Source organism: Hordeum vulgare, chromosome 3H (assembly GCF_904849725.1).
Source record: "Hordeum vulgare subsp. vulgare chromosome 3H, MorexV3_pseudomolecules_assembly, whole genome shotgun sequence".
Lineage (NCBI taxonomy): Eukaryota > Viridiplantae > Streptophyta > Magnoliopsida > Poales > Poaceae > Hordeum > Hordeum vulgare.
Genome location: NC_058520.1, coordinates 81132592 through 81159788, shown reverse-complemented (window position 1 = coordinate 81159788; position 27197 = coordinate 81132592). Strand labels below are relative to the sequence as shown.

Below are 27197 nucleotides of genomic sequence, written 5' to 3'. Positions count from 1 at the left end.
GTCTCCAACGTATCTATAATTTTTTATGGTTTCATGCTATTATCTTGTCAAACTTCGGATGTTTTGCATGCCTTTTATATATTTTTTGGAACTAACTTATTAACTCAGTGTCAAGTGCAAGTTCCTGTTTTTTCCATGTTTTTGACCCCTTTCAGAGGAGATTTTGAAACATAGTCCAAACGGAAGAAAATCCCCGAAAAGATTTTTTCTGGAATGGAAAAAGATTGGGAATCTTGGGAGCCAAGGCGGGGGAGCCTCAGGGGCCCCACAAGCCCCCACCGCGTGGCCAGGGGGAGGCCGCGCCATCCAGGCTTGTGGGCCCCCTGAGCGCCCCCTGACCTAGGGGTTGCGCCTATAAATTCCCTAAAAATCCCAAAAAAATGAGGAGATCATCAAAAGTACTTTTTCGCAACCGCAAGCTTCTATCTCCGCAAGATCCCATCTGGGGCACGTCCAGGTGCCCTGCCGGAGGGGGGATTCGGACACAGAGGGCTTCTTCATCAACACCATGACCTCTCCGATGATGCGTGAGTAGTTCACCACAGACCTATGGGTCCATAGCTAGTAACTAGATGGCTTCTTCTCTCTCTTGGATCTTCAATACAAAGTTCTCCATGATCTTCATGGAGATCCATCTGATGTAATCTTCTTTTGCGGTGTGTTTGTTGAGATCCGATGAATTGTGGATTTATGATCAGATTATCTATGAATCTTATTTGAGTTTCTTCTGATCTCTCTTATGCATGATTTCATATCCTTGTAATTCTCTTCGAGTTGCGGGTTTTGTCTGGCCAACTAGATCTATGATTCTTGCAATGGGAGAAGTGCTTGGTTTTGGGTTCATACCGTGCGGTGACGTCACCAAGTGGCAGAAGGGGTAGCAAGGCATGCATCATGTTGTTGCTATCAAGGGTAAAAATATGGGGTTTTCATCATTGGTTTGAGATTATCCCTCTACATCATGTCATCTTGCTTAAGGCGTTACTCTATTCGTCATGAACTCAATACACTAGATGCATGTTGGATAGCGGTCGATGTGTGGAGTAATAGTAGTAGATGCAGAAAGTATCGGTCTACTTGTCTCGGACGTGATGCCTATATGTATGATCATTGCCTTAGATATCGTCATGACTTTGCGCGGTTCTATCAATTGCTCGATAGTAATTTGTTCACCCACCATGATATTTGCTATTATGAGAGAAGCCTCTAGTGAACACTATGGCCCACAGGGTCTACTCCACACCATATTTTCAGCCTTACACTTTTTACTTCGTTGCACTTTCCGCCTTCAGATCTCACTTTGCAAACAATCTTGAAGGGATTGACAACCCCTTTGAAGCGTTGGGTGCAAGCTTGTTTGTGTTTGCAAAGGTACTCTGGACTTGACGAGGCCCTTCTTCTAGATCGATACCTTAGTTCTCAAACTGAGAGAAATACTTACTTCTCCTGTGCTGCAGCATCCTTTCCTCTTCAAGGGAAAAACTGACGCAAACCAGAGAAGTAACAAGAAGAATTCCTAAGCGCCAAGGAAGGACTTTTGTTGCCGCAGCACAGCCTCGAGCGGTCTTGAATGGCCCCACCATATTCATCCCCCAGACAGCAAATGACCATGACAGGGGGATGGTTTTGAGGGCCGAGGCCGGCATGTGGCTCTACGTGCTGAAGCGTTGGCAGCCTTCACCCTTGTTGACCATGTCCACAGACTCCTCGAGGGCCGTGGGCCAGTAGACACCATGGCGAAATGCCTTGGCCACCAGGGTTCTAGAGGCGGCATCATGCCCACACTCATCCTGATGTATGTCTCTGAGGATCTCCTGCCCCTTCCTGACTCGACGCAGTGCTGGAACACGCCAGTCACGCTACACCGAACTAACTCGCGATTGATGATGGCGTAGGTTGTTGATCGACGTTGGATCTGCGTTGCCTCCGCCTCATCGTGGGGAAGTTCATCGTGAAGAAGGAAAGCCAAGATGGGTTGAGCCCATGACAGAGCCGACACAGGAGCCGGCTCCGCCTCGACTTGAGTGTCAGGGGCTTCTGCAGCCCCCACGTTTGTTGATGTAGTCGCAAGCTCGAGACCTTCTGTCTCTGATGCCGCTGTGGCAGCCGGCACGCCGTCTACCTCCATGACGGCCACCCACTGGGTGTCGAGCCGACAGGATTCGAGGCTTGGCATGGCCGGAGTTGTTGTTGTAGCCGGTGAAGCAGTTGGAGTCGGCATAGCCAGTGTAGCCTGTATAGTGGATGTAGCCAGCGGAACTGGCGTAGCCGGCGTCGTTGGCACCGAAGGATCTACCGGCACAAAGATCGATGCCGACTCCGAAGACAACTTGATGGATGGCTTGTGCAAATGTTCAAGGGAGACGTGCAAATGTTCAAGGGAGACATCGGCTGGGATTGCGTGCCTTGTGGAGCTGATTTTGGCTAAGGTGTCAGCCACCTCGTTGTCTGCCCTCGGGACATGATGGAACTCGCAGCCCTCGAAAGGGCCACTGAGATGCTGGATGAGGAAGCGGTAGCTCGCCATGTTGGCGTCCCTGGCGTCCCATTCGCTAGAGACTTGCTGCACCACAAGATCCGAGTCGCCGAAGCAAAGGATCCGCCGGATGCCAATCTCTGTGCCAAGTTGAACGCCATGAGCAAGTGCTTCGTACTCGGCGACGTTGTTGGAGGCGGCGAAGTTTATCTGGAGAGCATACTTGAGTTGGTCTCGTTTCGGAGACGTCAAGACAATGCCGGCTCCTAGACCAGTTTGCATTTTTGAGCCGTCGAAGTGCATCCGCCAATGAGTGGAGTCTGGAGGCGGCGGTGTGAACTGGGTATCAGCCCAATCGACAAGGAAGTCGGGCACCATGTGGGACTTGATGGCAGTGCGCGGCTCATAGCGGATGTCGTGGTCCGCCATGTAGATGGACCACTTGGCAATCCTGCCCGTGGCATCACGGTTGCCCATGATTTCTGAAAGTGGAGCAATGCTTACCACAGTGATGGCATGCTCTTGGAAGTATTGCTTCAACTTATTTGCGGCAAGGTAAACACCATAACACATCTTTTGATAATGTGGTTAGTTTTGCTTAGAGGCGGACAAGACCTCGCTGAGGTAATAGATAGGGCATTGCACTAACAGTGCCTTGCCCTCCTCCTTGCGCTCTACTACCAGAACCACACTGACCACGCGAGTGGTCGTTGCAATGTATATGAGGATGGGTTCCCTTTCAGCCGGCGTCGCAAAGATTGCCAGGCTTGAGATGACGCGCTTGAGGTCGCGGAAGGCTTCGTCCGCCTGGTCATTCTACTTGAACTTGGTCATCTTCTTCATTAGTTGATACAGTGGAAGCGCCTTCTCGCCTAGCTGGCTGACGAACCGGCTAAGGGACGCCAGGCAGCCGGCGAACTTCTAGACGTCAAGGATTCGAGCCGGCTTCACCATCTGCCCGATGGTTCCGATCTTCTTAGAGTTCGCTTCAATGCCACGAGTGGACACGAAGAACCCCAAGAGCTTGCCTCCTGGCACCCCGAAGACGCACTTCTCCGGATTGAGCCGGATCTTATATTCGCGCAGGTTAGTGAATGTCTCTCGCAAGTCTTCAAGGAGACTGAAATGTTGCTTGGTCTTGATGACGATGTCATCCACATAGACGTGGATGTTCCTGCCGATCTGCGGCAGGAGGCATTGCTGCATGCAGCATTGAAACATGGCACCAGCGTTCTTCAGACCGAACGTCATGGTGGTGTAGCAGTAGGCCCCGAAGGGCGTGATGAAGGAGGTCTTCAGTCAATCCGCCAGATCCAGCTTGATTTGATGATAGCCGGAATAGGAGACCAGAAAGGACAACAATTCGCAGCCAGCTGTGGAGTGGATCACTTGATCTATCTAGGGCAAAGCGAAAGGGTCTTTCGGGCACGCCTTATTCAGGCTCGTGTAGTCAATACACATTCGCCATGTGTTGTTCTTTTTCAGCACCAGGACTGGGTTGGCCAACCAGTCTGGGTGGAAAACCTCCATTATGAAGCCGGTTGCGAGCAACATGACGATTTCTTCTCCAATTGTGCGCCGCTTCCCCTCGGCGAAGCGGCGCAAGGGTTGTTTCACCGGCTTGGCATCCAGCCGCACATGAAGCTTCTGCTCGGCGTACTTCCTTGGAACCCGTGGCATGTATTTTGGAGACCATGCAAAGACGTCCCAATTCTCCCGGAGGAAGTCAACGAGCTCGCCTTCCTATTTGGTGCTGAGGTTAGCACCGATGGTGACGCCCTACTTGGGGTTCATAGGGTCAAGTGACACCTGCTTTGTCTCCTTGGCCGGCTTGAATGAGTGCTACTTCTTGAGCTTGCGTTGGGTTTTCCCTTGAAGAGGAAAGGGTGATGCAGCAAAGTAGAGATAAGTATTTCCCTCAGTTTGAGAACCAAGGTATCAATCCAGTAGGAGTATCAAGATGAGGCACCAAGGCACCTGCGCAAGAACAAACAAACTTGCACCCAACACGATAAAGGGGTTGTCAATCCCTTTACGATTACTTGCAAGGTGAGATCTGATAGTGATAATAGGTAAATATAAATAAATAAATAAAAGTGCAGCAAGGTATTTTTGGTATCTTTGTATGTAGATCTGAATATATAATGTGTAAAATAGACCCAGGGGGCATAGTGTACACTAGAGGCTTCTCTCATGATAGCAAGTATTACGGTGGGTGAACGAATTACTGTCGAGCAATTGATAGAATTGCGCAAAGTCATGACGATATCTAAGGCAATGATCATACATATAGGCATCACAAGTCCGAGACAAGTAGACCGATACTTTCTGCATCTACTACTATTACTCCACACATCGACCGCTATCCAGCATGCATCTAGTGTATTAAGTTCATAACAAACAGAGTAACGCCTTAAGCAAAATGACATGATGTAGAGGGATAAATTCATGCAATATGATATAAACCCCATCTTTTTACCCTTGATGGCAACAACATGATGCGTGCCTTGCCACCCCTTCTGTCACTAGGTGAGGACACCGCACGGTATGAACCCAAAACCAAGCACTTCTCCGATTGCAAGAATTACAGATCAAGTTGGCCAAACGAAACCCATAACTCGAAGAGAATTACAAGGATATGAAATCATGCATATAAGAAATCAGAGGAGACTCAAATAATATTCATAGATAATCTGATCATAAATCCACAATTCACCGGATCTCAACAAACACATCGCAAAAGAAAGTTACATCGGATAGATCTCCATGAAGACCATGGAGAACTTTGTATTGAAGATCCAAGAGAGAGAAGAAGCCATCTAGCTACTAGCTATGGACTCGAAGGTCTATGGTGAACTACTCTAGTATCATCGAAGAGGCAATGGTGTTGATGAAGAAGCCCTCCGTGTCCGAATCCCCCTCCGACAGGGCACCAGAACGGTCCCCAGATGGGATCTCGCGGAAATAGAAGCTTGCGGCGGCGGAAAAGTATTTTTGTGGCTCTCTCTGTTGGTTTGGGGATTTTAGGGAATTTATAGGCGAAAGAGTTAGGGCAAAGGTGGCACGGGGGGGCCACGAGCCTGCTAGGCGCCCCCCTAGGGCATGCCTAGGGTGCTCGTGGCCTCCTCCGTGGCCCTCTGCCTTGGTTCTCAAGTCTTCTGGATCCCTTCTCTTATGGAAAAAATCACCCCGAATGGTTTATTCCGTTTGGACTCAGTTTAATATTCTTATCTGAAAAAGGTCAAAAACACGGAAAAAAAAATAGAAACTGGCACTGGGCATTGAGTTAATAGGTTAGTCCCAAAAATGATACAAAATAGCATATAAATGCATGTAGAACATCCCAAGTTGATAATATAATAGCATGGAACAATAAAAATTTATAGATACGTTGGAGACGTATCAATGAGCCCTCGCCGGCCGACTGGGATGGTGGAATAGGGATCACTCGCTGCTCGGTAGCCTGAGCCACGAGCCGGTTGATCTGCCTCTTTTCCTCAGCAATCAACAGGGCGTCGGCCACACGGCTGTTGTATTGTGCACACTCGAGCGACTTCTTGTAGTCGCCAGCAATGGTAATGATGCCCTTTGGACCTGGCATCTTCATCTTGAGGTAGGCGCAGTGGGGAATGGCCATGAATTTGGCCAGAGCCGGCCTGCCAGCAACGCACGGTAGGGGTTGTTGAGATCCACAACCTCGAACCAGATTGGTTCTCGGCGGAAGTGCGCCTTATCGCCGAAGAGGACATCTAGCTAGATTCTGCCGATCGGCGAGCAGGACTGTCCCGGCACGATGCCATGGAAGACAGCGCTGGTCGGCTAGAGGTCCTTCTCCTTTAGCCCAAGCTTGAGTAGGTGTCGCGGTAGAGGATGTTTATGCTGCTGCCGCCGTCGACCAACACTCGGGAGAACCGGCAAGTGAGCTTATTGGAGGCGAAGGTGGGGTCGAGGACGAGCGCGTATGAGACAGGGTTCGGCATCACCACAGGATGGTCAGCCCCGCTCCACGTAATGGTATTTTCAAACCAATGCATGAATTGGGGAACTGGGGGGACCGTGGCGTTCACCTCACGCCGATGTTGTCGCTGGTTGTGCTTGTCATCACCCTCGCTGGTGAAGACGACGTAAGCTCCGTCTTGGTGGGGGTACTTGTTGGAAATATGCACTAGAGGCAATAATAAATTAGTTATTATTATATTTCTTAGTTCATGATAATCGTTTATTATCCATGCTATAATTGTATTGATTGGAAACACAGTGCATGTGTGGATACATAGACAAAACACTGTCCCTAGTAAGCCTCTAGTTGACTAGCTCATTGATCAAAGATGGTCAAGGTTTCCTGACCATAGACAAGTGTTGTCACTTGATAACGGGATCACATCATTAGGAGAATCATGTGATGGACTAGACCCAAACTAATAGACGTAGCATGTTGATCGTGTCATTTTGTTGCTACTGTTTTCTGCGTGTCAAGTATTTGTTCCTATGACCATGAGATCATATAACTCACTGACATCGGAGGAATGCTTTGTGTGTATCAAACGTCGCAACGTAACTGGGTGACTATAAAGATGCTCTACAGGTATCTTCGAAGGTGTTCGTTGAGTTAGTATGGATCGAGACTGGGATTTGTCACTCCGTGTGATGGAGAGGTATCTCGGGGCCCACTCGGTAATACAACATCACACACAAGCCTTGCAAGCAATGTGACTTAGTGCAAGTTGCGGGATTTTGTATTACAGAACGAGTAAAGAGACTTGTCGGTAAACGAGATTGAAATAGGTATGCGGATACTGACGATCGAATCTCGGGCAAGTAACATACCGAAGGACAAAGGGAATGACATACGGGATTATATGAATCCTTGACACTGAGGTTCAAACGATCAGATCTTCGTAGAATATGTAGGATCCAATATGCGCATCCAGGTCCCGCTATTGGATATTGACCGAGGAGTCTCTTGGGTCATGTCTACATAGTTCTCGAACCCGCAGGGTCTGCACACTTAAGGTTCGACGTTGTTTCATGCGTATTTGAGTTATATGGTTGGTTACCGAATGTTGTTCGGAGTCTCGGATGAGATCACGGACGTCACGAGGGTTTCCGGAATGGTCCGGAAACGAAGATTGATATTTAGGATGACCTCATTTGATTACCAGAAGGTTTTCGGAGTTACCGGGAATGTACCGGGAATGACGAATGGGTTCCGGGTGTTCACCGGGGGGGCAACCCACCCCGGGGAAGCCCATAGGCCTTGGGGTGGCGCACCAGCCCTTAGTGGGCTGGTGGGACAGCCCAAGAAGGCCATATGCGCCACAGGAAGAAAATCAAAGAGAAAAGAAAAAAAAGAGGAGGTGGGAAAAGGGGGAAGGACTCCTCCTTCCAAACCTAGTTGGACTCGGTTTGGAAGGGGAGGGTTGCCCCCCTTGGCTCGTCCAAACTCCTTTGGGGTCCTTGGACCCCAAGGCAAGGCTCCCCCTCTTCCCCCTATATATACGGAGGTTTTAGGGCTGATTTGAGACAACTTTTGCCACGGCAGCCCGACCACATACCTCCACGGTTTTTCCTCTAGATCGCGTTTCTGCGGAGCTCGGGCAGAGCCCTGCTGAGATTAGATCACCACCAACCTCCGGAGCACCGTCACGCTGCTGGAGAACTCATCTACCTCTCCGTCTCTCTTGCTGGATCAAGAAGGCCGAGATCATCGTCGAGCTGTACGTGTGCTGAACGCGGAGGTGCCGTCCGTTCGGCACTAGATCGGAGCGGATCGTGGGACGGATCGCGAGACGGTTTGTGGGACGGTTCGCGAGGCGGATCGAGGGACGTGAGGACGTTCCACTACATCAACCGCGTTTCTTAACGCTTCTGCTGTGCGATCTACAAGGGTACATAGATCGGAAATCCCCTCTCATAGATGGACATCACCATGATAGGTCTTCATTCGCCTAGGAAATTTTTTGTTTCCCATGCGACGTTCCCCAACAGTGGCATCATGAGCTAGGTTCATGCGTAGATGTCTTCTCGAGTAGAACACAAAAGTTTTTGTGGTTGGTGATGTGCGTTTTGCTGCCCTCCTTAGTCTTTTCTTGATTCCGCGGTATTGTTGGATCGAAGCGGCTCGGACCGACATTACTCGTACGCTTACGAGAGACTAGTTTCATCGCTACGAGTAACTCCGTTGCTCAAAGATGACTGGCGAGTGTCAGTTTCTCCAACTTTAGTTGAATCGGAATTGACCGAGGAGGTCCTTGGATGACGTTAAATAGCAATTCATATATCTCCGTTGTGGTGTTTGCGTAAGTAAGATGCGATCCTACTAGATATCCATGGTCACCACGTAAAACATGCAACAACAAAATTAGAGGACGTCTAACTTGTTTTTGTAGGGTATGCTTGTGATGTGATATGGCCAACGATGTGATGTGATATATTGGATGTATGAGATGATCATGTTTTAATAGATAATATCGACTTGCACGTCGATGGTACGGCAACCGGCAGGAGCCATAGGGTTGTCTTTAAACTAACGTTTGTGCTTGTAGATGCGTTTACTATTTTGCTAGGATGTAGCTTTAGTAGTAATAGCATGAGTAGGACGACAACCCCGATGGCGACACGTTGATGGAGATCATGATGATGGAGATCATGGTGTGACGCCAGTGACAAGAAGATCGTGTCGGTGCTTTGGTGATGGAGATCAAGAAGCACATGATGATGGCCATATCATGTCACTTATGAATTGCATGTGATGTTAATCCTTTATGCACCTTATCTTGCTTAGAACGACGGTAGCATTATGAGGTGATCTCTCACTAAAATTTCAAGACGAAATTGTGTTCTCCCCGACTGTGCACCGTTGCGACAGTTCTTCGTTTCGAGACACCACGTGATGATCGGGTGTGATAGACTCAACGTTCACATACAACGGGTGCAAAACAGTTGCACACGCAGAACACTTGGGTTAAGCTTGACGAGCCTAACATGTGCAAACATGGCCACGGAACACATGAGACCGAAAGGTCGAGCATGAATCGTATAGTTGATATGATTAGCATAGAGATGCTTACCACTGAAACTATTCTCGACTCACGTGATGATCGGACTTGAGATAGTGGATTTGGATCATGTACCACTCAAATGACTAGAGAGATGTACTTTTTGAGTGGGAGTTCTTAAGTAATATGATTAATTGAACTAATTGTCATGAACATAGTCTAATGGTCTTTGCGAATTATGATGTAGCTTGCGCTATAGCTCTACTGTTTTTATATGTTCCTAGAGAAAAATTAGTTGAAAGTTGATAGTAGCAAACTTTGCAGACTGAGTCTGTAAAACCGAGGACTGTCCTCGTTGCTGCGCAGAAGGCTTATGTCCTTAATGCACCACTCGGTGTGCTGCACCTCGAGCGTCGTTTGTGGATGTTGTGAACATCCGACATACACGTTTTTGATGACTACACGATAGTTCAGTGCAAAATACTTAATGGCTTAGAAGCAAGGCGCCGAAGACGTTTTGAAACGTCACGGAACATAAGTGATGTTCTAAAGAGATGAATTTGTGATTTCATGCTTGTGCCCTTGTTAAGAGGTACGAGACCTCCGACAAGATTCTTTGTCCACAAAGTAAAGGAGAAAAGCTCAATCGTTGAGCGTGTGCTCAGATTGTCTGAGTACGACAATCGCTTGAATCAAGTGGGAGTTAATCTTCCAGATGAGATAGTGATCATTCTCCAAAGTCACTGCCACCAAGTTGTGAGAGCTTTGTGATGAAATATAACATATCAAGGATAGATACAATGATCTTTGAGCGATTCACGATGTTTGACACTGCGAAAGTAGAAATCAAGAAGGAGCATCAATAGTTGATGGTTTGTAAAACCACTAAGTTTCAAGAAAGGCAAGGGCTAGAAGGGATACTTCGTGAAACGGCAAAACAATTGCTGCACTAATGAAGAGACCCAAAATTAAACCCAAACCCGAGACTAAGTGCTTCTGTAATGAGGGGAACAGTCACTGAGGCGGAGCAACTCTAGATACTTGGTAGATAAGAAGGCTGGCAAAAGTCGAAAGAAGTATATTTGATATACATGATGTTGATGTGTACTTTACTAGTACTCCTAGTAGCATGAGGGTATTGGATACCGGTTCGGTTGCTAAGTGATTAGTAACACGAAATGAAAGCTACGGCATAAACGGAGACTAGCTAAAGGCGAGGTGACGATACGTGTTGGAAGTGTTTCCAAGGTTGATATGATCAAACGTCGCACGCTCCCTCTACCATCTGGATTGGTGTTAGACCTAAATAATTGTTATTTGGTGCTTACGTTAAGCATGAACATGATTGGATCGTGTTTATTGCAATATGATTATTCATTTAAAGAGAATAATGGTTACTCTATTTTCTTGAATAATCACCTTCAATGGTTTATTGAATCTCGATCGTAGTGTTACACATGTTCATGATATTGGTGCCAAAAGATACGAGGTAATGATGATAGTACCACTTACTTGTGGCACTGCCGCTTGAGTCATGTTGGTATAAATTGCATGAAGAGGCTCCATGCTGATGGATCTTTATACTCACTTGATTTTGAATCACTAGTGACATGCAAATCATACCACATGAGCAAGGCCTTGTTTTCATTGAGATGAAATAAGATAGTAACTTGTTGGAAGTGATACATTTTGATGTATGCAGTCCAATGGGTGCTGAGGCACGCAGTGGATATCATTATGTTCTTACTTCAATGACGATTTGAGTAGATACTAGAGTATTTACTCAATGAATCACAAGTCTGAAATATTGAAAAGTTCAATTCTGTTTTGGAGTGAAGTTCGTCGTAACAAGAGGATAAACTGTCTACGATATGATCATAGAAATGAATATCTGAGTTACGAGTTTTGGTACGCAGTTAAGACAATGTGGAAATTGTTTCGCAGTTCTTGCCACCTAGAACATCATAGTGTGATGATGTGTCTGAACATTATAGTCATGCACTATTTGGTATGGTGCATGCTATGATGTCTCTTATCGAATTACCACTATCGTTTATGGGTTATGCATTAGAGACAACCGCATTCACTTTAAATAGGGCACCGCGTATTTCCGTTGAGATGCACAGTATCGACTGAGGTTTAGAGAAATCTAAACTGTCGTTTCTTGAAAGTTTGGGGCTTCGACACTTATGTGAAAAAGTTTCAGTCTGATAAGCTCGAACCCAAAGCGGATAAATGCATCTTCATAGGATATCCAAAACAGTTGGGTACATCTCCTATCTCAGATCCGAAAGCAAAGTGTTTGTTTCTAGAAACGGATCCTTTCTCGAGGAAGCAATTCCAGAAAGATGTCGTCGCCCCATCTCGTAATGTGACTATCGTAGAGGCACTAAAGAGAGCTCTATCGTCGGCGTCGCATGGCAGCTGCATGCCGATCCATGGCCTGTCTGGACTAGTCCAGGACAACCATAGCCATCGAAGTCTAAGTGCTCTGCAGAAGCGTTGCAACTCTAGTATACTGAGGCCTCCGTTGTCGACTGGTGAGCATACAACAGGCCAGCTGACTTTGCATTTTCCTACAGAAATCTGCTCATCCTGGGCCCAAAGGAAGCGCCGTCTAGCTTTGTCTATTTCGTCTAAGAATTTTTTCGGCGCAGGGCGAAAGTTGGCAAGGCGATTAGCACACTGCGAACAAGAATCCGTCTATCCGCGATGTTCATAAGCTTGCCTTTCCATCCTGCCAGCCTGGACCTAATTCTATCGAGGATGAACTGGATGTGCACCAGACGCAGTCTAGATAGAGTTAATGGTAGGCCTAGGCACTTCACCGGAAAGCCCACCGTCTGTCCACCGAAGTTAGCTAGGACGTCATGGAGGTTGATCTCGTCGCAGCGGGTGACAGAGACGGTTGACTTGGCCGGGTTTACGTGAAGGCCCGTGGCGTGCCCAAAATCCCGAAGGATTTTCAACAAGGCGTCGACCTCTTCCCTGTCGGGGTTGGCGAAGATGACCGCGTCATCCGTATATAGAATAACTAGAAGCTTGAGATCTCTACCCGGCAATGGTGCAAGCATGTGAAGTTTAGTTGCTTTTTGTAACAGCCGGTGCAGAGTGTCGATGGCAATGATGAAAAGGAGGGGCGATAGTGATCTGATTTGTTAAAACTTTTCATTTGATACACAAAAACTGGGGAACAGATTAGCCCACTAATAATTTTTGAACATAATCAAGTAGGCGTCCGTTGGGTCGGCGCATTGGAATTGGCAAATAAGAGTGCCGACCGTCCGCGCGTTTGAACCGGAAAAGAGCTGATGCCTAAAATCAAAGAGGAAAGGCTAAGAAAGAAAACCTTAGGGCCCGTTTGGATTGGGTGTAAGTTTATACACGTGTATCTGTTTTACAGGTGTGAGTTACAAGCCACCATTTAAATTTTGCCTGAAATGGAAAACGACGCGAGGAGGTCCGTATCTTAACCGGTCAGAAAACGAGCGAATACGCTAATCCAAACGGGGCTTACGGGTAGATTTCCCCTCCCGCACGAATTCGCCTCGCCCGCTCTCGACTCGATCGATCCCCTTTCTGCCGCCACCACCGCCGGCGGCAGCGGCTGTTCCCACCTCTCCGGGCGCGTCGCCAGCCACGTGGGTGCTCGGAGATGGGCGGCGGGCTTCTTCTTCCCCGCACGAGGAGTCTGATGCTGTTCCTGCGGCCGAGGGGCTACTCCGCCACCGCCGGTTCTTCGCGCGGCCCGCTCCACGTGTGCGTCGTCGGCAGCGGCCCCGCCGGATTCTACACGGCCGAAAAGGTGCGACTATCTGGTTCCCTTGTTCTTGCCTCTCTTTGGGGGTGGGTTTCTTCGCTTAACCCATGTCCTTTTTCTTCATTGTGCTAGTGTCTCAGTGCCTTCTTCTGTGCTATACTTGCGCGAATTTCCCCTGAATTCAGCTCTATGAATATCTGAATGCTAGGGTGCAGCCATAGCCGTGGAGCTGGTGTGGCTTAAGGGTTTTCGTTTCGGGAGTTAGTTTAATTCTCTCTGCGCACTTGTTTGGTGATCATTGGGTCTTTTGGTTGATTAAACAGATGCTAAAGGGTCACGAAAGAGTGCAAGTGGATATTATTGACAGGTTGCCGACACCGTTTGGCTTAGTTCGTTCTGGAGTGGCTCCAGATCATCCAGAAACAAAGGTGAGCATTCCGTTCCGTTATCTTACTGTGAAACTGAAATGCAGTAAATTTTAATCTATCAGCAGCTACTACCATGACTGCAAGAAATTAAGAAACATATTTTCTTTAGAAGTGGACACGTGGTGTACTTGCTTGCATTATCTTGAAGAAGTAATTCATTGGTTCCACCAGTATCTGTACAAGTTGCTTTATCACCTTGTGATTTTACCTGCCTTCTCAGCTGGCTACTATAGCACTAAATAAATCCCTTGGAAGATTAAATTTTGCATGTTCTTTCAACAGATTGTGGTAAACCAATTTTCTCGTGTAGCTGCGAATCCCCGCTGCTCTTTTTTTGGGAATGTTACACTTGGAAGTGATGTATCTCTATCAGAGCTACGGAAGACATATGATGTTGTAAGCAGATGACCATTGGTCTATCCTTTTTGTCACGTAGCTATCTTTTTCTGTTGCTATAACTCCATGGAGTTTGTTATTGAGATAATGCTGACTTGATATTTACTGATTAACAGGTTGTTCTTGCTTATGGTGCAGAAAGTGATAGATCATTTGGTATTCCTGGGGAGGTATAACATATTTTTGACTTCCTTAGTTAATTTTTATGCCACAGATTTTGATGGGCACAAACATCATTTTAGATTTAGTCTTTCTTTTATTGGTCACTAATGACACTTTGTTTGTGTAGCCTCGTTAATGATCTATCATGTATACCACATGAGCGTAGAGTGCATATGGTACTTCTATTGATATTATCACCAAAATAAAGAAACCACCAAAGTTTGCTTAATCATCAATCAATAATTGCACATGAAACAGTATCACTGGAAATACAAACTGTGCACTTAAACTGGCTATTATGTGCTACAGGCGTAGCATATAGGGTGTGTTTGGTTAAAGAACGAAGTGGAATGGAATGTCATGGTTCCATTCCGCCGGAATGGGTCGGTTCCGTTCACGTGTTTGGTTGGGATAAAACGTGGATGTAATGGTTATATTTCAGTGTTTGGTTTTGAGAATTGGAATGGAATCATTTTCACCTCTAACATACAAATGTACAATATGAACAATTACAATTTTTTTTATGTCTGACAGAAAATTGTACAAAATACATTTCAATTGCAAAAGGATTTATACCGCTGCAAAATTTCAGAGAATTGACAACAAATACTAATTAAGTCTCAAACTTAGATTACACAAGTACTAATGACAACAAAATTTGTCAGCAATCTCAACACAGAGCATATAGATTAAGCATCAATCAATCAATACCAAGCGAGAAAAAACAAATCGCTTCACTTGTCCCGGTTTTTGTGCTTGCCGCCGCTAATGCTTGCCAACGCCGGCGCTTCCTCTCTGCTATGTACGCTGCTTACTGCCCCCGACCGCTCCCTGCTCCCTGCTGCTGCCCATGCGTGACCATCACCGGCAAGCTGATTGCACCTTCCGCCGCTACGGAAAGACAGAAGGAAGACGAGTTGGATGGCCATGTGATCTGATGCTGGATGCCTGCCGCAACGAAGGGGATGCCTCAGTGTGCCCGGCTGGGACGTGGCCGGGGCCGCTGCTAGCGCGAGGATTGGTGGGAGTGGCCGGCGGCGCAGATCGAAGGAGGTGGCCCGGTGGCGCAGATTGAGGGAGGAAGAGAGACGAAGGGGAGGCGCCGCACCAGAGGGAGAGTAGTGTATGATCGGTTCCGCGTGATTCCTCCGATTTGGAGGTATCACTGCGTTCCGGATCTGGCCAGAATATTCGTTCGCTAGGAACGAGTGCGTTCCATTACAGTCATGAACCAAACGCTAGAACGAGGCTTAGGAACAGGTCCGACCCATGCCATTCCGGTTGATGGCTTCAACCAAACACACCAATAGTGTGCAAGCTTTTGTAGTATCATCACATTGTTGTTTTTCTTTGTCGTGTCTGTGGGTTGATTTATTCTTAATATCTTCTTTATATCTATAGGACCTCAGAGGAATACATTCTGCTCGAGAGTTTGTATGGTGGTATAATGGGCACCCAGACATGTGCAACTTGGCACCTGACTTGACAAACACAGATTCTGCTGTGGTCCTTGGACAGGTATATGATTTTGGTCTTGTAACGGAATCACCATTTGAATTTCAAACAGTGTATCAACATCATGGGGTTGACGACAATAACTCGTAGTTACGTAGTCCTCAATCTTTCTTAACTTGAAATACATCCGGTCCATAATTTCATTCTAAATCAAGAGATTGCTATTATTTCATTTAATCTTGAAGTAGCATGTCACTATGTAAAATGGTAAAAGCAATTCAAGCTCCTTCGAAGGAGCAATCTTATTTGAATTGTCATAACTCTGTTGCTGTTATAGGAAGTTCGTAATTTAGTGTGTTTATTATCCTTCTTCGGGGGTGAGTATTGTGCTTTATTTTTGTTTTCACAAATTTTTGAAAGAGATGTTCTTTTACGAGAACATGAACATGAGTGTTCCATCATATGCCCACTGTAATGTGTGTTGGTTTTTTGTCATGCTATTAATTGTAATCAAGGGAAATGTTGCGCTTGATGTTGCCCGCATTCTTCTCCGCTGTACAACCGAGTTGGCTTCCACTGATATTGCTGGTTATGCTTTGGATGCTCTCCGTAGCAGCACAATAAGGTATCTCTGATTTTGGTAGAAGACTTTCTATTGTTTTCAGCTCTTCTTTATGTTAGAATGATAATAAAATACTTGTGTTGCATTTGGCGGTTTATGTAAAGGAAGGTTTACTTGGTTGGGCGACGAGGCCCAGTACAGGCAGCTTGCACAGCAAAGGAATTACGTGAAATTTTAGGTACTTGTATGTTGCAAAATGTCTTAAGACTTAATACCTTTTCTTTTCTTGAACACACATCAATATGAGTGTCGTTTTGTACTACAAGCAGCACGCCGCAAAGGTGCAATCTTGGTACATTCCTATTGGCTTATTCCATTGCCCATTTTAAATTCTAATAAAACTGACATCATGTAGGTTTAAAAAATGTCAATGTTTGCATCAAGGAGGCTGATCTTGTGACATCACCTGCGGATAAGGTTTGTGCAGTGAAGTATGGCATGCATTGCATATTGTGATTTGTGACCGACTGGGTCACCTTCTATTGCTTTGTTGCCCCATGAATCATGACTAGCCTAGTTTCTGAAAATGGACAAATTTAGGGATTAGAATGGGTTGCTCTTTACTGGTGGTAGCTAGGGCCAGTTTTTGGCTGGCTTGAGCTGATTCTGCTCAAATTTGCTTCTTATTCTTGTACATGAGCATGTTAGCTAAAATGTTGCTTGTAATATGGGAGAGCTTTGTTATTAGAACCGAGGCACCTAGTTCTTTTAGCACAAAGCACGTTGGTGGAAACCCACTGCATAGGGTACGGTGCAATAGGGAAATTGCATGGTGCGAGTGGTCTGTTAGGCAACATCTAGGATGGGGGAGAGGCAGAGAGAAGAAGGGTCGTGAGCGATTACCATTTATCTATAAAAAAATCCGCACTTCCCTTTATTTTCTGTGAGCACTAGAACATCAGGAAACTAATTTTAGTGAAGGAATATTGGAAGTGTTTTGTGTATGCATACAATCAGCTATTTAGCTAGAATATGTTACTGAGCCCATAAAAGGTTGGTGTATTTACTGATTCTGGGGAAAGTGCAGCACTCAAAACTTTTGGGATTCAGTTGACAATTAGCATTTAGCAGCATTCTGCATTCTGCTTATGTACTGAGAATGACACTGGCCAGTAAATGTTTGATCCTGTAAATTTTACAGCTCTTGGTTTCAACGGTTACAAACCAACCTTTTGCTATTATTTAATCCACAGAGTTACAAAACTTGTTACTTGTACATGTCCATCACTATGGTATTTGCAAACATGCTGCTAAATTGACTTCCTGAATGTTCCCTCTACCTTTTCTGATGTGGTCTTCTTGCTTGTGATAAAAAATAATCTGTCATCTCATTGCAGGAGGAGATGAAGAATAGTAGAATTAAAAGACGCGTGTATGAGTTGCTATCAAAAGCTGCTACCATGCATCAGGAAAACAACGACAATGGCCAAAAGGAGCTTCACTTTCTGTTTTTTAGGAAACCTACCAAATTTCTCCCTTCTGAAGATGGCTCCACGGTTGGTGCTGTGGAACTTGAAAAGACTCTCTTAAAAGGTCAGATGTTGGGAGTATTCTTGATTATTTTTGGGTACAAGTTTTGACGATTAGTTCTGTTGGTTATGTAGATGATGGAGCAACTGGAAAGCAGGTGGCAGTTGGAACTGGCGAGTTTGAAGATCTAAAATGTGGGTAAGTGCTTCAGCTCTTTTTTATTGAATTTTTATGTGACCTATTAACTCTAGGTTTCTAAGGCCCATCTTAAGTATCTAATCTTCTTCTTAGAATTGTTTTGAAGAGTATTGGTTACAAATCCTTGCCAGTAGAAGGTTTGTCCTTCGACAAATACAGAGGTGCATGTTATTGCCTTTTTGTTTACTGCCCTTTCTAATCCATAAAGAAGTTTTTTTTAATAATGTTTGTTTAACACTCTATTTGTTGCAGGAGTTGTCCCAAATTTGAGGGGCAGAGTTCTGTGCAGTGAATCAGAGACTGCCACGGTGGAACCCGGACTGTACGTGGTAGGATGGTTGAAGAGAGGACCAACTGGGATTGTTGCTACAAATCTCCATTGTGCCGAAGAAACGGTATGTACTTTAAATCATAATAATAATACCATGGTGGAACTGCCCTCAAGATATCTTGGTATTTGTTGGCTGCTTTTTTTCCCAAACAATTTCTATGTGCACGTCGCGATATGAAGCATGGACATGCAAATCTCTCTGCTGTAAAAATAATAATTTAGCTACACTTACAGATGCTTTATTAGACACCTCCCTTTTTCTGCCCAGTACACAAGTCGGCATATTTTTTGGCTTATGGTTTGTTTGAAGCTTTGTGCTTCATCCCCGCAATATATACATCATGGAATTTGGCCAGAAAGTTTGAAAACATTAAAATGTGATTTTATTTCACACCCAAGCCGGAAACAACTCATTCAGCATCAAGGTATATGGCATAATTTGTCGATTTATAATGGTGTTGCCAAGTAAGTTGCTTGACAAAATTTGTCTTGAGGAATCATTCTAAATACTAGTTGATGAACAGGTGGATAGCATCCTTGAAGACGACAGGAAGGGTGTATTCACGGACCCATCTGGTCCGAAAAGGCGAGGCCGTCGGGGACTACTTGAGATTCTAGAACAGAAGAATGCCCGCTACGTGCCCTTCGATGGCTGGGAGAAGATTGACTCCAAAGAGAAGGCGGCCGGCGAGCTGAAGAACAAGCCTAGGGAGAAGATCACCAGATGGAATGAGCTCCTGGAAGCTGCAAGGGAGGGTTAATTGAAGGGCCACACATACGCATCTGAAGGAGTTGCTGGTTCAGGCGTAAACCGAATCAAAGAAACAGACCACGAGGCACAATCTGAATACTGAAAGAACAGCAAATCACGTACATACTGAACCAAGGAAAGTCAAGTGCTAATGCCGTCTTAGCTATGAATCATAGCGTACCAATGCTGGTTGAAATTCCCAAAGGCCCGACCACTGAAGCCACATGAATTGGTTGTATTCGTGAGATGCCACCTCATCTAAATCATGAGAATTTCTTTTGACAATGAACATGTTCAGTCCACCACTAACACTAAAAAACAGTAAGCTTAGAGCATCTCCAGCAGTTCGGCTTCTCAAGGGCGTGAAGTAGCCCGAATTTCCTTTTTTATGATGTACTTTGTAAATTCAGAGATAAAATACAGAATTGTATCATAAAGTGAAATAATGACTAAGAATAATACAATTATCAATAAGAAATCATGATGCAAAATGGACGCAACGCTCACCTATTTGCAGTGGTGGACATAGCCGATGACCCGCTTACCTGCCATCGTCTACCCTACTCCGGCGATCATCAGGTGTTGATGGGCATGTGCTGGGGTGGAAGCCATGCTCTCCCTTGGCTAACACTGGCAATGCATCGATGAGGGTCGTCTCGTTCTTGGAGTGATTGTCATGCTCCACACACATGCCCTCCCTTACTTGAGCACTAGGGGAAACCATACATCTAGTTCATTGGCCTAGGCAATGGTGGCACCATAGCGATGCTGCCTCCTTGGAAGATGCTTGGGTTGCGTGTGGAGATCATTGTGCTATCTAGAGTTATTATCCTCTTAGGTCCCACCAACTTGTTATGTACAATGTCATTGACACTTCCTAGACTATGCCTCCCTTAGAGCAACTCTAGCAGACCCCGCATCCCGCCCCGACCCGCAAAATAACCGCCAAAGTGCGCGTCGGGACGGAAAAACCTGCCCGATCAGACCCCGCATCCCGTTCCGACCTGCAAATATTTTTGCGGGGCGCGGCAAAAACCCTCAACCTCTAGTTTCACGGGCCGGGAGGCCGACCAGAGCTCAGCCTCTATCTGCATCAAGATTTGGCGGGAAGGACATTTCCACGCGGCCTTTCCCGCTTCCCCCACCCGCCGCCACCATTGCCTCGCCACCGCACGCTCCGGTGCATCCTCCGCGGCCGTCCCTCACCGCCATGGACGCCTCCTTCCTGCCCCCCGTCACCGTCGAGGTCGCGCACGCTCCTTCCCCGGATCTCGTCGCCGACCATGTTGGCCCCGCCGTTGCCGGCCATGTTGGCCCCGCCGTCGCTCATGCTAGCGCCGCGCCTTCCCCGGCTCTCGCCGCCGGCCATGTTGGCCCCGCCTGCGCCGTGTCGGGCGGAAATCCGACAGCCCCCGCCGCGAAGGCTCGCGCTCCGGGCGCTAAGGCTGTTGTGCGATCTCGGCCGGCGGCGGAGAAGGTCACCAAGGCCGCGAGCGTCAAGAGGAAGAGGATTCAGGCTCCTCCTTCATCCTCTCACTCCATCCCAGAAAGAGATGCCCCGGCGATGTCGTTCAACGGTGTCGCTCACCCCGCAAGCGAGGTGTTCGACGAAATGGCCGGAAGGTATGCGTCTTCGGTCATGGTCATTTCCTTTCGTTTGCGCCATTTGTTGCGATAGCTCGTGACTTGTCAATCGCTCAATATAGCCAAAGATCGAAGAACTACACGATCTTGGAAGATCAAACTTTGATCCAAGCATGGAGTGCGGTGTCTCTTGATGTATGCACGAGTACATTTCAAACCGCCAAGAGATATTGGCAAAGGATCGAAAATCAATACTTCCGCATTATGGCAAAGTATCCCAATACGACTCTACGCACATTTAGGTCGCTTGAAGGGCGCTGGGAGAATATCAAGCCTATGTGCAGCTTGCTTGGAGCAAGTACGCAATGCACTTTCAAGTGGCACCGTGGAGTCCGACTATGTGAGTTTGTTTTGGCTTTGTTCAAGTTGTGTGTAATTATATTTGCATCATATTTGCATCATGAGAATTGATTACATCACTTTGTTCACATTGTGTAGGACAAGATTGCCCAACATAGATACAAAGACATGGAAGCTTCGGAAGGCAAATTCTTCAAACTAGAGCATTGTTGGGAGTTGCTCCAAACGTGCGAGAAGTGGAAGTTGATCGACAAAGAATCTTTCTTGCTCACCGAAGAGAACAAGATCATGTCAATGAACCGCGATGACATGGACAACCTCACCAAAACATGGCATGAAATGGCAAGGAGAGCGATCTTGAAGAGGAGGATGGAAGACTCTGCTCCATATGGCGGCATGATATGGCAAGGAGATAGATCTTGAACATGGTATGATATGGCAAGGAGTGAAGATCGACCAAGATGATGCAAGACCCTCTTTTGCGTTTGTCCTACTGAACTTGGCTTTTATTTCTGCGTAAAACTGTGTTATGTTTGTTTGAATTTGAACTTATTTGTGTGAACTTATGTCAAATGAGAGAATTGAACGTTTTCTGTTTGCGGGTCGTCGCGGCCGTGTCCAAACAGACCCCGCAGAAGCCGACCCGTAAAAAAACATATTCGGCGAATATACTTTTATACGGGTCCGTTTGGGGGGTCTGCATCTGTGCCACCCCGCGCCGGCCTGCAAAAGTGGTTTTGCGCGAACTGCAAACATGTTTTGCGGGCCGGCATTATGCGGGGTCTGCTAGAGTTTCTCTTAGGTCTTGTCTCATACTCAGCTCACTCCTAGGTGCATCATTGTGGGTTAAGTTGACCCACACTCCTTAGAGTGATGTGACCATGATGCTTTGTGTCCCACATCCTCACCATTCATGACTAGAGGTTGGACAAGGAGACTACTTTGTCATCATAGTCACAATGTTAGCGGTTGCTAATGCCATGGATTAGCCTTCTCAACCGAAATATATTGTAGTAGACACTTGGTTTTCTTCTACGAGAATGATACACCATTACGTGTTATATTTTAGAAAAAACAGAAGTAGGTGCTTATATTTCAGCTGGTTGAGGGTTTTCTCTTTGTTCATCAGAAGTGTGTGGGGCTTGCGAGGGTGATGGCTCCACTTGAGTAGAGCATTGTCCTTCTCCTTCGTCCACAAGGGGTTCCTCAATGGGGAGTATTTGACCAACCCCATTCTTCTTATGGCTTGGGGAGGAATTTTATCACCTACATCACAAAGACCACTTTGATCCACTTGGGAGCCATTATTTTCATCAAACTCCATGTTACACGTCTCCTCAATGAGATCGGTGGACTTGTTGAGGACACGGTAAACATGAGAGTTTGTGGCATAACCAACAAAAATGCCCTCTTGAGCTCTAGAATCAAATTTAGCTAAACGTGCACCTTTCTTGAGAATGAAACACTTACACCCGAATACCCTGAAGTACTTGAGGTTGGGTTTGTTTCCGGTGAGAATCTCATATGGGGTCTTGTTCAAGCCTTTGCGGAGATAGAGCCGATTGGATGCATGACATGTTATGTTGATGGCTTCGGCCCAAAATTTATACAGAGATTTGAATTCCGCCATCATTGTTATTGCCGCATCCATCAACGTCCGGTTCTTCCTCTCCGCCACACCATTTTGTTGAGGGGTGTATGGTGCTGAATATTGATGCTTGATTCCCTCATCACTAAGAAACTCATCCAGGGTGTAGTTCTTGAACTCGGTGCCGTTGTCACTTATAATCATCAAAATCTTTGCTTCATGTTGACGTTCAGCTTCACTAGCAAAGTTGATGACGGTTTGTTGAGTCTCACTCTTCCTCTTGAAGAAATATACCCAAGTGTATCTTGAGTAATCATCAACAATCACCAAACAATACTTTCTGCCCCCAAGACTATCAAAAGATGGAGGGCCAAAGAGATCCATATGAAGGAGCTCCAAAGGCCTCTTAGTGTAAATGAGAGTCGTGGGACAATGAGCAGTCTCGTGAATCTTCCCTTCAATACAGGCACTGCAAGCATGAGCACTGGCAAAACTCACATTCGCCAGTCCACGAACATGGTCCCCTTTGAGGAGACTTTGCAAAGATCTCATATTGACATGAGCTACTCGGCTATGTCAAAGCCAGCCCACATCAACTTTAGCCATTAGACAAGTCGCAATCTTAGTGGGTCGTTGTGAAAAGTTCACCACATAGAGAGCATTTTCGACATATCCAACATAGGCTACTTTAGGAGTCTTGCTCCACAAAAGGACCACAGTATCAAGATTAAAGAATGTGGCAAAGCCCATAATTGCAAGTTGACGAACAGAAAGTAAATTTTAAGCAAGAGATTCAACAAGCACGCCCTTCTCAATAGATAACTCTTGAGAGATGACCACCTTACCAAATCCCAATATCTTGGACGTTGAAGCATCAGCAAATTGGACATGGGTGGGCATAGATGGGGAAGGATGCACGTCCACCACTAAGTCCTTGCTTCTGGTCATATGATTTGTTGCTCCACTATCGAGCAACCATGACACCCCACTGGAAGCAAACTCCTGCAATAGATCAAGGCTTGGTTTTAGGTACCCATTTTTGAATGGGTCCTTTGATGTTAGTGATAACCCACAAGTATAGGGGATCGCAACCGTTTTCGAGGGTAGAGTATTCAACCCAAATTTGTTGATTCGACACAAGGGGAAGCATAAGAATATTCTCGAGTATTAGCAATTGAGTTGTCAATTCAACCACACCTGAAAGACTTAGTATCTGCAGCAAAGTTTCAGTATCAAAGTAGTGTGATAGCAACGGTAGCAACGGTAACAGTAACAACAGTGACATCAGTAGCGGTAACAGTAGCAGAAGTGACAACAGTAGCGACAAAGTAACGTAGCAAGGACCAGTAGGAAAAACTCGTAGGCATTGGATCGGTGATGGATAATTATGCCGGATGACATTCATCATGTAACAGTTATAACATGGGGAGATATGTAACTAGCTCCAGTTCGTCAATGTAATGTAGGCATGCATTCCATATATAGTCATACGTGCTTATGGAAAAGAACTTGCATGACATCTATTGTCCATCCCTCCCGTGGCAACGGGCCCCTAATGGAAACTAAGGGATATTAAGGTTCTCCTTTTAATAGAGAACCGAAACAAAGCATTAGCACATAGTGAATACATGAATTCCTCATACTATGGTCATCTCCGGGAGTGGTACCGGCTATTGTCACTCCGGGGTTGCCGGGTCATAAACCATAGTAGGTGACTACAACTTGCAAGATAGGATCAAGAACACACATATATTGATGAAAACATAATAGGTTCAGATCTGAAATCATGGCACTCGGGCCCTAGTGACAAGCATTAAGCATAGCAAAGTAGTAGCAACATCAATCTCAGAACATAGTGGATACTAGGGATCAATCCCCATCAAAACTAACTCGATTACATGATAGATCTCATCCAACCCATCACCGTCCAGCAAGCCTACGATGAGATTACTCATGAACGATGAAGAGCATCATGGAATTGGCGATGAAGGATGGTTGATGATGACGATGGCGTCGATTCCCCCTCTTTGGAGCCCAGAACGGACTCCAGATCTGCCCTCCAGAGGAAGAACATGTGGTGGCGGCGGCTCTATATCGTAAAACGCGATGAACTCTTCTCTCTGATTTTTTTTCCGGGCGAGAGAGAATATATAGAGCTGGAATTGGAGGCGGCGGAGCCATGAGGGGCTGACAAGCCTGCCAGGCGTGACCAGGGGGGTCGCGCCTCCTGGGCTTGTGGGCTCCTGGCTCCACGTCTCTCGGTGATTCTTGCGCGAGTATTTTTTATATATTCCACAAAAAATCCTCGTAAATTTCCAGGTCATTCCGAGAACTTTTATTTCTGCGCAAAAACAACACCATGGCAATTCTGCTGAAAACAGCGTCAGTCCGGGTTAGTTCCATTCAAATCATGCAAATTAGAGTCCAAAACAAGGGCAAAAGATTTGGAAAAGTAGATACGATGGAGACGTATCAACTCCCCCAAGCTTAAAGTCTTGCCTGTCCTCTGTTTGATCTTGTTGCTGTAATTATGTCTAACTCATATTCAGATTTTCAGCAAGATCATAAGCTAACCACATAAGCAATGACATTTAGGTCTCAAGATGTTCTCGTATCAATGGCATAATCAACTAACGAGCAATAATAAGTTTCAAACGTCAACACTTCAATCAAAACAATCATTAAGCAATATGAACAGATGGTATCTCGCTAGCTCTTTCTGAGACCGCAAAACATAAATGCAGAGCTTCTTCAAAGACCAAGGGCCGACTGAACATTGTAATTCATGGCAAAGAAGATCCAGTCACAATCATACTTAATATCAATTAAAATCAAAGCATAGAAATGATGGAGGTGCTCTCTAATTGGTGCTTTTTGAAAGAAGAGGATGACTCAACAGAAACATAAATAGATAGGCCCTTCGCAGAGGGAAGCATTGATTTGCAGAGGTGCCAGAGCTCAAGCTTTTAAAACAGAGATAAATAATTTCAGGTTTTCTTTTTTAAACACCACTAAACACCACTTAGGCCAAAAGAAGAACGGGAAATCTTTTTGGGTTTTATTTTTTAAACACCACTAAGCAAGCTGGAAAGCAAACTTACAACTATTTTTTGTTTTTCTCAATCTAAACAAACACACGAGAAGAAAGCGAGAAAAAGAAATAAACTAGCATGGATGATACAATGGCAAGGTGTGAACACCGACTATCAAAGTGAAAGCGTGAGCATGAATATAAAGTCGGTGAGGAACACGTACTCCCGCAAGCTTAGGCTTTTTGCCTAAGTTGGTCTACTCCCATGGAGGGAAATAACCGTCTCCGGGGTACTCCGGAGTGTACTGAGGGTGCCACTGCTGGGTGAGCTCCTCTGGCTCCCACTGATAAACTGGCGTCTGGTACTCGACTCGTAGCTCGGACATGGGCGCCTGCGGTGGAGCTATGCCCCAATATGCGTAGATGTCCGAGGGCATAATAATGTACCTGCGTAGATGAAGATTGAACAAAGAAGGTGCATGCAAAGTAATAGTCTCACGAGTACCCTGACTAAATACCAAGTTAAAAATCATCCTCTTATTTATATCTTTATCAAGAAAGTCATGGCGAACCATGCTATGATAATCTAGATATCTCTCAGGAAGAAGCATCTCTTCTTCCTCGTACAGTCTAATAGGTATCTCAAAATGTTTAGCAAGACGGGTAGCATATATACCTCCATAAATAGCACCTTTAGTACGGTTCGTGTTCAACCGTTGAGCCACTATAGCGCCCAAGCTATAAGTTTTATCATTATAAAGAGCTTCGCGCAATACCGCAAGATCTGGGGAGCTAAGAGCCCCAGCTTTCCCACGACCAATCAAACATTTTCCCATGAATAAAGAGAAATACCGAAGCACGGGAAAATGTACACTAGCAACTCTAGCGCAAGACACTCCTCTCTCCTCTCCTACAACAATAGTATCAATGAAAGCCTCCAAGTCCCGTGGACGAGGTTCATGAATATCCCCAACATAAGGTAATTTGCAAACATTGCAAAAATCCTGAAGTGACATGCGCTGGGGGATATCATATAACTTGAACTCAACCATAGGAGGACTCTTCCTTGGATAGAAATTAAAGCTTTGCACGAAAATATTAGTGAGGAGGAGGTATTGTGGACACTTATCTTCAACAAATGCGGTAAGGCCTGCGTTCTCCACCAAGTAATAAAAATCCTCATAAAGACCGGTGGCACGTAAGAACACATCGCTTGGCCACTCGCACGCTCAAACTTCTGCAATTCGGGGGACCGGATACTTGGGTTTCTTCTTCTCATTGTCATCTTCTTTGGGGTCACGGCTTGAAGAGCCTCTTAGGAACCTCCTCATCTTTTCCTTTTTCTTTCTTTGAAAATTTCTGAAATTTTTAGTGAATAAAAAAAAAGTGAACAAGGCTCAACAAAACTCATAGCAACTACTCCTTCAAGTGCCTAGAGGCCATATCATGCATCAAAACTACCTGGGACCAACTAAAATTAACATGCAAAGCTCAAGAACAGGGTCACCAAGGCAGCAAAAATACGCAACGAATAAGGCACTAGAGAAAAAACTAATTGGACCAATGGAGGAGTCACATACCAAGGAA

At 45.7% G+C, this 27197-nt stretch overlaps 1 protein-coding gene across 2 annotated transcripts; it reads left to right on the top strand.

Moving 5' to 3' along the window:
• Positions 1-12867: 12867 nt before the first annotated feature.
• On the top strand, positions 12868-19382 carry LOC123443057 (NADPH:adrenodoxin oxidoreductase, mitochondrial-like). 2 transcript variants are annotated; one of them, XM_045119296.1, is made up of 14 exons: positions 12868-13279; positions 13443-13466; positions 13558-13662; positions 13945-14058; positions 14175-14228; positions 15622-15738; positions 16191-16300; positions 16402-16475; positions 16653-16714; positions 17635-17830; positions 17902-17965; positions 18059-18126; positions 18218-18360; positions 18821-19382. In XM_045119296.1, the coding sequence occupies exons 1-14, from the start codon at positions 13130-13132 to the stop codon at positions 19055-19057; spliced, it is 1518 nt and encodes a 505-aa protein (XP_044975231.1). In that variant the 5' UTR covers positions 12868-13129; the 3' UTR covers positions 19058-19382. The 2 variants fall into 2 exon arrangements, with proteins under 2 accessions (XP_044975231.1, XP_044975232.1); XM_045119297.1 differs by lacking the exon at positions 13443-13466.
• Positions 19383-27197: the final 7815 nt, after the last annotated feature.